The sequence below is a fragment of the Rhipicephalus sanguineus genome, chromosome 7, assembly GCF_013339695.2.
Source record: "Rhipicephalus sanguineus isolate Rsan-2018 chromosome 7, BIME_Rsan_1.4, whole genome shotgun sequence".
NCBI lineage: Eukaryota > Metazoa > Arthropoda > Arachnida > Ixodida > Ixodidae > Rhipicephalus > Rhipicephalus sanguineus.
Genome location: NC_051182.1, coordinates 97,846,997 through 97,857,139, shown reverse-complemented (window position 1 = coordinate 97,857,139; position 10,143 = coordinate 97,846,997). Strand labels below are relative to the sequence as shown.

The following is a 10,143-nucleotide window of genomic DNA, read 5'->3' as shown; positions in this document are numbered from 1 at the left end:
ACTTTTATTACCTAAAATAAATTCTAATTATGGTCTCGTCAAACTTTGGAATTGAGAGGAAGTGTAATTTGGAGTTGCCTTACTACTAACCTGAAGACAGCCCTGTCCCTCCAGTCTTTCCTAGCACAACTAAAAAATTCACTCCATATCAATTCGTCCTGTCATAATAATTTGTAGTCAATATTTTCACGTTTTCGGATTCACACCTATACATATCACACAATAAACTCCTTCTGTTTTACTTACATCAAATTATAGCGTCATTTATGTTTTTATTGTTTCATAACAGTGACCATTTGCTGTCAAACTATATTAGGTGTTAATATCTCTGTTTACTTGTGCTTTTGATAACAATTCTTAATTGTTCTCCTCCCATGTTGTCGCCATTTAGTGTTTTTAATCTTCTAATGCGGATAGGGACCCTTTCACAATTTTGTTGGGTTCCTAAAAGTGTAAATACATGTACTTCATAAAAAGAGAAGAACAAACTTCAACTTCAACTTCAAAACCGGAAGTAAGCGCTCGACCGGAAGTCCTTGGAAGAGAGACAAGAGTGTCGCTCGTTGCTCACGTTATTAAAAAAAGATGGGAAACAAAGAAACTATCCAATTACGAGACGTAAACAACTCAAATTGCTTTATTGACGAGTGATTTCAGCTGCGAGGCGAGAGAACAGAAAACGTGCGATTGAGTTCAGCCATGTGGGGAGTTGAAAGTGCAGCTCGCTGCTGGAATGGAAACGATAAACGACGATGGCACTTCAAGAGACATACCAAAACGGACGTTGATTCACGTTCTTTTGTTCATCCCTTAAGCTTTTTCCAGTTTCAGCCAGATACCTTCCTTGGGATAGCCCAGTAACGTCGTTGCAGCATATTTTGGCGGCTCCTTAAGAAAAACGAAGATAAAAAGAAGAAATGAAGTAAATATTTTGCAAACGTTGATATTCATACAAGAATAGACGTTTTCCTTATGAGACATCGTAAGAGCTAGGGAAATATTGTAATTTTGTCATGGAATGCTTTAGTCTTTGTAGATAGCGGCACGGGATGGTGCTAGGAATTTATGTGAAAATGTTATTCCTGACTTTCAATTCATCCGTGACTTTTAACATTGAAGCAATCGGTTGTTACGTTAAGCGTGTACGACCGCATTGCAAGAGAAATCCGAAGTAGCTGTTGCAAACTATTGGTGACATACTATGCGCATGCGAAAAATTATCAGACTTATTTTTACGACGATTTCTCGAAAGCTAAGACACTGTCAAGTAGAGCTTTACGGAAAGAAATTGAGTGATGTCTCAGTTGTACAGCAGCCAGAGAAAGTTGCTCGGCGTCTATTGATGCGGTGATCTTGCATGCACCAAACGTGTGAATACTGAGGTGATTGCTTTACATTTCTCGTGGGGAGTTCTAGCATGAAATCCACAAATAAGCGCTCCGATCTATCCCTTATAAAAGTGTTTAGAAGCAAACTGCACCTTTTCTGCCTTCTAGCATAGTGCAGAACAGTAAGCGCTGACGTGCTGGAGACATGAAAATTAGAGTGCTGAAGTAGACAGTGAAATTTGTTATTCCTATTCTTTTACTTATCTACTATACGCTCACAAAATCTCCCATGAACGATAAATAAGCCCCTGACGCAAGGTAAAGGCAGAAGCGTTTCCAAATGCGTGCGCTTCGCTATAGTTCATAAGGAGCGGATATGTGGTTCCCCGAGGACGACGTCTTTTGTGGTGGCTCCTTTCAATTTGAAGATGAGCTTAAGCTATGAGTCGACGCTGATCTTCTGCTTCGAGTACGCGTGCAACGAAGAAATACTTGTTTCAGACAACCAATGAGCCAATTTGAGTAAAATTTGTCGAACTTGAGAAAAACCGCCAAGCCCGAGACGAAGAAGGGAGCATAATTTAAATTGTGGATTTAAGAAAAAAAAAGATTTTCCACGAAACGTGAGCTTCAACTAAAGATAAACACATATTTTTTCTTTAAATACGTAGCCCCACATATATAAGAGGTCACATCATTCTGAGATGTTCTTGTTAACTGACAAAAGTTTTGAATTTGAGTTCTTGAAATTAGGAAACTGTGAAGTGCTTGTACATTGAACATCTCTTCTTCATGTGCGCCACAGCACATGACATGACTGCACTAACGCGGAGTGTCCGCTGCGCGCCATAGCTTTGATAAAGGCTGCTATGTACCTTCATAATATAGAAGGCCTGGCAGTCTCTGTATATATGTCAAGGGCCCTGCAACACTTTTTGAACACAGTCACAATTGTTGCCGCAGTGTAGTAAAGGCTCCCATGTACATGTAAATCGAACGTTATATCAATGCATGCAAGAGAGTGACAGTGGCCGCAGATTGGTTTGTTTTGAAGATTGGTACTCACGTCTTTGTACTTGCCGCTGGGCAGTAACCTGTACCTCGTCACAAGAAGGGCCATTGCGAGAGCGATCACCACTTGCGACAGTGCCGACGCTAGGCACTTCCGCGGTCCGAATCCGTAGGGTAAGTACGACATTGGATGTATGTTAGCCTTGTTGGCCTTGCTGAATCTGCGACACCGTATAGAGCCGAGAGTAAAAAAAAAAGATTAGCATTGCATAGCGAATTGACATATAAACGTCGACTCCGCGAGACCTGAAAGTCTATACAATATATTTTTTGCAGCCTTGTGTGTGTTTACTGCGGTCCAGCCACGCGAAGTTTGTCGAATGATCTCTTGTGGGGCTGTAGAACGAACGTCGCGCTTTCGAAGCACAGATCGAAGCACGCCGGCGTTGGCATTGTACGCTGTTGGCACACTCTACTGGCACAATCTACAACATGATGAATGAGAGGTGTAAACATGTGCGAAACGCAATTTAGAGCGCAATTTAAATTGGAAACGCGAATTCAGAGTATCCTGAACGAATACGACTTGAAAATATTTAAAATACATAACGTACGTTCTTACATAGCAGTCTATAACTTTCGTGTGCTCATACTACCTTATGACAGCTGTCGTAAACGAGTCTTGCAAATGGCTGGTGCAAGCTAATATTTTTGTCATCTGTATTGAATGACTCTCAAAGTAACATTTTCTTGTCTGTAGGGCGGAAGCCCAGATTATGCAAGTAATTCGGTTTAATATCAAAAGAAAAGGTACTACTGTCCTGGTAGATTTATTATTTTTAGCATGTTAACAGAATCAGCTGCTTCATTAGACCATTAACACCAATATTTAATTTGAGAGATATGATCATACGATGCAGTGCACCAAAATTTTGCGAAGTCACGAAGTCACATTGTTGCGAAGTCACGATTGTCTCCCAGTTGCAGACTGTCTTGGGGAGATTCTCAGTGCTAAGCACCGACTTAACATAAATGCTGAACCCAGCCCAATGACGGCCTCATATAGGCTAGAGACGAACACTTATATAAACACCTCGCAAACACGGCGGTTTACTTATGCCCGGCTGCCTCAATGGCAACCACTCATGGGGCGATCCAGGTGCTCTCTGTTTAACGGCATGATGTAACAGAGAAGTAGGCACGTTTAGAAGGGACCAGGAATCCATGCTCGCATTCGTAACAAACAAAAACTCCCATATGCCCGAAGAACATCGATTACATTGAAGCAACCGGAACAGGAGATCCTGCAGACTAGTCCATGGCACCACTAAAATGCACATGCACAATTGTACAAGGTAAATACAAAGACTAGTAATTGCCATATGAAAGTCCACACTTTTGCATGCCAGAGGGCGAAATGAAAGTGCGCCGGCGTTACATATACGCAAATATGTACAACGTAAGCTGAGACAGCGCCTCCTGGCTGAGATATGCGTAACGCAAATATCCACTGTATATATAGCCTCGTGACGTTTACGTGAAAGGGATTTAAAGTTTATTATCAAGATATCTTGCATTAGATAACTATGAAGTGCTGCTGCGTTTTCAGTCTTCTACGAAAAAAATTCCAGACGATTGTATTATGCATACATCAAAATAGCTGTTCGACAATATTTTTGCGCTCTACGTCTCCGGTAATGGACAGACGGGCGTCGCGTATAATATATTGCTTTTCTGTCAGCATTTCGTTCTTATTCTTGAAGCGTACTGTTTTCAAATCTACTCCGTGCGTGTAGCGCACGGATCTCAGTAAAATCCAGGTGATAGCGCACGTCTTCTTCACGTATACAGTGCCATATCATAGGCATTGTTCGTAGCGTTGAGAAAGGAAGATATAATAAAACGATGGTTGATCCCTCTGTCATAGGAATCGGTATAACAAGAAAGTGAAATGTGTCGCCACAGAAGTAGTTGATTGCTTTAGTGCATTGGTATATGAGAGCTTGTATAATGTCTATTGTTGTTTGGCAGATGTAGCACCGCCTGATGTGGACGCGCTCACGTTGACGCCTAGTGGCACACCTCCGTACCGACGACTGATGCCCATGATCATGATTTAGCCATTGCGGTAGCTGAAGTTCTTAACATATACGTGGACACCGTAAATGGTGAATCCCGCGCAAATATCTCATCGACAAGCACATAATAAACACTGATATTCGATACACACTCCTTCAAAGCGTCGTGAAACGCGAAGATAAAACATTACGCGCGTCGTGTCTTCCCTGTAGACTGGCCGTACTTCCAGTTCCCACAGGGCGAGCGGGGAACGCGGTGCGAGAGCCAGGCGAGCGTCGGAGAGCTATTTTATGATATGGATGGATGCTATGAGAGGGTTGTTCTAATAAACATCTATTGGAAACGCGCTGAATGGGATGGCCGTAGTAACGGCGCGTTTTTTTGTTCTTTTTTCGAGCCTGGCGGCACAGATGTCACCGCCCCATTATAAAGGGGCGCTCATAGCATCCATCCGTCCATCCATCCATGCAAGAGCGCTGTGAGAGGAAAGTGTGAAATGTAAAAGGCGTGTTCATGTAGCCTCCGTTATGTGTTTTGCGGTAGCTCAACAACAAAGGAAGAAAAAACGTTTGGTGATAGCTCAGTGGGCTAAACGCCCGCCAGCCATCATCGCGGACCATGAGGTCATGGGTTCGACTCCTGTCAATTGACCTTTTCTTATAGTTTTTTTCTTTGCCATTTGATGGCGTTCATTTTGCTGATGTATTTCCGTGACGGAAATACGTCATGAAAATCTTGGTGGACCCCGGCATAAAACACTTTCGTGTTAAAAAATCTTTATTTGGGATAACGCGGTAGTTCTAGTTTACTACAGGTGCTTACTCTAGTCTTAGGGCTGAGAAATTATCGCTTCGTTACCGTTCAGGGTCAAACTTTTTGGGTTCTGGCCACAGTGCGGGATCGTAGTGTACATCCAGGGTGGGAACAGAAACATTCATGCCTTTGAGGATGCGAACCCCGTTGTACTCGTAGTCTTGATCACATATCCTGCGCACCGATCTGCAAAGGCACAGTTATTGACACAGATACTCATGGCACGTTGAATGGAAGGTAAAAAAAAAGTTACCGACTACCAAGGCAGGTATAGCCACTAAGAATAACGTCAACCAATGAAACCAACAGACAGTTAGGCCAAGGAAAGGATAGGGGACGTTATTTGTGTTTTATTAGCGATCCCAAGGTACTTTGAGCGTTTTTATCTATCTATCTATCTATCTATCTATCTATCTATCTATCTATCTATCTATCTATCTATCTATCTATCTATCTATCTATCTATCTATCTATCTATCTATCTATCTATCTATCTATCTATCTATCTATCTATCTATCTATCTATCTATCTATCTATCTATCTATCTATCTATCTATCTAGCTGCCTACGTCTGGGTGCTCCCACTGTCACCTCCCTAATTTGGTGGACCAAATTTCGCATGGGAGGGTAAGAGGATTTGTCGAATATGACTTTCTGGTCATGACATGAATAACGTGAAAATCCTGTCGCGCAGGTCGTCAATCCCTTTCCTCCAGACACGTGTGGCACATACCCGTTTACCACAGGCCGCGTTGTACGGGTATGCGCCACATGTGATTGACAGTTAATATCTACCCAGGAAGGGCCAAGGAGGTTTAATTTTAACCTCCCTGGGGAGGCCGATAACAGACATTGGTAATTTAAATGCCAGAGCGTTAAGAAAAACCGACACCGTCAGCGCTGACTCGACGAATGCAAAGAATAAAAATTAGGATCCCAGCAAGAATTGAACCCAAGCATCCTGCGTGACAGTCAGGTATTCTACCACAGAGCTACGCCAGGTTTAGAAACTGCCTTGGAGAACCGCCCTATGCAGGCGTAATATCGGTGTAACGTCAATTGTGGTTTCGATGCTAGCTATCTAGTTTTATAGCAAAGCAATCAACACTACACATGTACTCCTATGATACAGGCGTCATATCAGATTAACGTGTGTGGTTGCAGTGTTAGCTCTACTTTTATAGCAGTTTAATAAACATTACATTTGTATTCCCATGATTCATCAAGGTATATTCAAGGCTACGGAAAATTACGTATGATGTTCACGTCATCGCACCGTAAAGTGCACTTAGCCGCGATAATACTGACGTATGTGTTCTAACGTGAGTGCTACGTTACGTCAGACCATAAGGTACCGTTTCAACGCCAGTATTGTCGACGTGCCTGGTGAGACCACGATGTGTACACAGCTCCTGCACTTACAAAAACACGTCGATCCACCTCGTAACACTTGGCTCAAAGCCAAAAAATGCAGCATAAAACTACTCGCTGAGTGCTTCGCATGAAACCGATTCCCACAAGGCGTGGGATCTGCCAAACTTTTTTTTCACTGTAGTGTCACGAGCTTGATCTAAACTGAAAGCGAACAGGATTTATGCAATCCTTGCGCTTTATAGGGAATGCAAGACTATTGTTCCTTACATATACAAAAGAACAATGCCGTGTTGTGTTTGGATGGCATGTTTAACGGGGACAGCAACACCAACACTAAAACGACCTGGGCGGCAACTTGAACCTATTTAAATCAGGGCCAATATGCAGAGTGAAATAGACAAAAGATACCACATGCAGAGGAAGCAACGTCATGGTCTTAAATACAGGTCATTTAACAGGATACAACCTTAAGTTAAATAAAAACGTCTTCCTTCCCATTGAATGACTGCCCGTCGGAGCCGCATATCAAGAAGTTTTCGGTAGCAGCAAACATATCACGCAGCGAAAACCACATAGCCCAACTTCACATTGTGGCGCAATTTTTTTCCTTTGAATATTTCCTCTGTCCTAAATGTATCGAAACAATGCGAAGACAACTAATTCTGGTTTCTGGAAACAAAAGCTTTGCGGGGCGAAAATGTGTCTAGGTTGAATGATTATACCTGGGAAGACTCTTTCTCTCTTGAATCAGCTATCAGAACCTGATATTGAATGAAGTGATCTAAGTGAACACACAGGTGGTAGAGCGGGAGTGAATTGTTCAAGAGGTTCAAGGTCTACAATGTTAATTAAACACGTGACTGCTGCACAGATTTCAACGACAAAGAAAGTTAGTTTTACAAAAAGCAGTTCTTTTCATGTCTGTGACCATCGTTGATTTGACTTTCCGTGACAATTAGCCGGAACCATGTGAATGCGCCGAGATTTTCGCAATATCATATAATAAAAAATGTTGGCCATATGGTAAGTGTGGCCCAGATACAACACAGGGACCCCGTAAAGATTTTCAGGTGGAAACCATGTGGTAATCGCTGTCTTGTTTTTAAAGAGCATTACATACCTGCTTTAACGGCGCTCTGTAATCGCACTTAGCACATAATGAAAGACGAAAGTGATCAGTGAGAGTGGGCGATCGTGTTAAATAGAGGGGGACACGTACAAGTGTGTGTGCAGGTATATTTTTAGCCTTCTTTTGCACCTAGCTTAGCGAGCAACATTAGTTGCAATTGTTTAGCTAGATTTCACTGCTGTTTTGGCATTGTCTAAATAATTGACGCGTAATGTGACCTCGTTAATTAGGAGGGCACAAAAATTAAAGACAGGACTATTTGAAGCAGTAGCGAAATGATTTTCTGTGGGTAAATTGCCCTGTATAGCTAACTTTAGGTGGAACGCATCAACGCAAAACAAAACACCTTTTACGGACGAGTGTTAAAACTTTGTAACCTCCAATCTGCTACAGTGCCTTTGTTTATGGTGTTTGCTGTAGGACAAGAGATGCACCCCATAGTCGCCTAAAGGTTGATCTCAGTACCGTCCAATACATCTTGCCATTAAAAATTACAAGAACAGATCCTAATGAAGCTAGCAGACAATGGAGACAAGGTAGGCATAATGATTACTCTTATAGTTTTTAAGTATAAATGTGAAATTACGACATAAATGGAACGGCATTAATGTGAACAAAAAAAAAAACAGTTGCTTTCGGTAGAGACCGAATTTACAACCTTCGGATAAACCGTCCGATGCTCAATTACGGAGGCGGTCGTCCTCCCGTCCACTCTATTGGGTATTTCCGTGCACGGGAACTTGAGAGTGTTAGACAGCGCCACTCGCAGCCCTGGCGGCGAGTGTGGAATACACTTCTTTTCTGCCAACAGCTGGTGTCATGTAGCTCTTGATGTATTTACGATTGTGACACTCCTGCGTGTGTGTGTGTGTGTGTGTGTGTGTGTGTTCGTGCTTCCCTCCCTCCCTATCCCATTCCTCTCTTTCTTACTTTTCTGTCTCCCCTTGCTCCTTCCCCAGTGCAAGGTAGGAAACCAGATATGTTTTCTGGTTAAGCTCCCTGCCTTTCCGCATTACATTTCTCTCTCTCTGTCTACGAGCTGGCAGCTGACCTATAAACAATCGCTATGAGACCCTCTCTATAAAAGAACGAAAGGAGAATGGATCAAGGGCTCGTTTCATTGTTAGACACAATCTGATAGGCGCGCCAATGGCGTCAGGGGCTGGCGGTAGCCATGCCCTCCCCCCCTCCCGACCTGTTCATCGAAAAGGGGCGCTAATTCGTCCCCATATCTTTACTCAGTCCGACCTTCTACGTCACCTTTTGATGCGCAGGGTTGTGGCTACGGATGTTTCTTGTCGAGAATGGTGACCAAGGACACCTGACGTTAAAAGGACTGTTCATTTCCGAAGTCTAGCTCGTAAAGCAGGGGACCAACGGCAGGCTGTTGCAAGATGCACGACATCGCTTCATTTTCATTTTTGCATCCATTGCAGAGCTCGTTTTCTTTCGGACTCCACAACGATAGGGGGGGGGGAGGTGCTTCTATGAGACTTGCCTCCCCCCCCCCCTAATGGAGAACCATACACACGCCATCGCACATTATAATGAAGCCAACTAACAAAAAATATAATAAAGCCCTGAAAAACGTCATTTTTGAAGCTTTTAACTGTAGTGTTGAAATTGTGGCATAAATAAAAATGAATTAGGCTGGGCGAAAAAAAAAACAAATAGCCGTCGGCGGGGCCGAACCGGTAACATTATGATAACGCGTCCGATGCTCTACCCTTGGTCCAGCTTAAAACTACAAAAAGATAACGTCTCTTATACCTACCTTGAATTCACTATCTGTTACCTTCATTACGTTGTGTCTAACAAAGAAAAGCCCTTGATGCATTCCCCCTTTTTTTCACTTTTACAGGTGTATACGCAGCACAGGAATCAGGTCAAGGCTCACGCAAAACAAAAATGCAATGTAGCACTTTACCCTGGAAGCGCAGGATAGAGTCTCAACGATTCTGACATCACTTGGCTCAAGTACGTGAGTTCACCGAGGTTGTCGTAAGTGAGCTTCCCCTACACAGTGAACAGTGGCATGTAACAAATACACTATTAGGAACAACGTCAGAGTGAATGCGCAATAAAGTCAGCCAGCTGCTCGTCAGAGAAAGAGAGGGAATAGAATGACAGCAGCACAGATAAAATTAGTTTCATTGAGATCGGGAGAGTCGAGCAATTAGATTAAAAGTTAATCAGGCAAACATGCTTGCTTTTAGGGGAACTTTCATCTTAATTCCTCATGCAGTTCCACAGGAATGTCTAACGTGCTACTCCAGACAGATTAAGGAAGGAACTTATATACTGGTGTAGCAAAAACGCCAGTAAAAAGCTCGTAATGAGCACCATCACCACCACACACACATTTACTGCCACCTTCCTTGACACAGAATAAAGTTTCATTCCTCTCT

General features: G+C 42.8%; 1 protein-coding gene across 1 annotated transcript; it reads right to left on the bottom strand.

Annotated features, from left to right (window-relative positions):
* Window positions 1-620: 620 nt before the first annotated feature.
* On the bottom strand, window positions 621-9,747 carry LOC125759328 (cytochrome P450 3A19-like). Its single transcript, XM_049417799.1, has 4 exons — window positions 9,663-9,747; window positions 5,277-5,417; window positions 2,395-2,560; window positions 621-888 (listed from the first exon to the last, which is right to left on the bottom strand). Exons 1-4 carry the CDS (start codon window positions 9,698-9,700, stop codon window positions 811-813), a joined length of 423 nt encoding a protein of 140 aa, XP_049273756.1. The 5' UTR covers window positions 9,701-9,747; the 3' UTR covers window positions 621-810.
* Window positions 9,748-10,143: the final 396 nt, after the last annotated feature.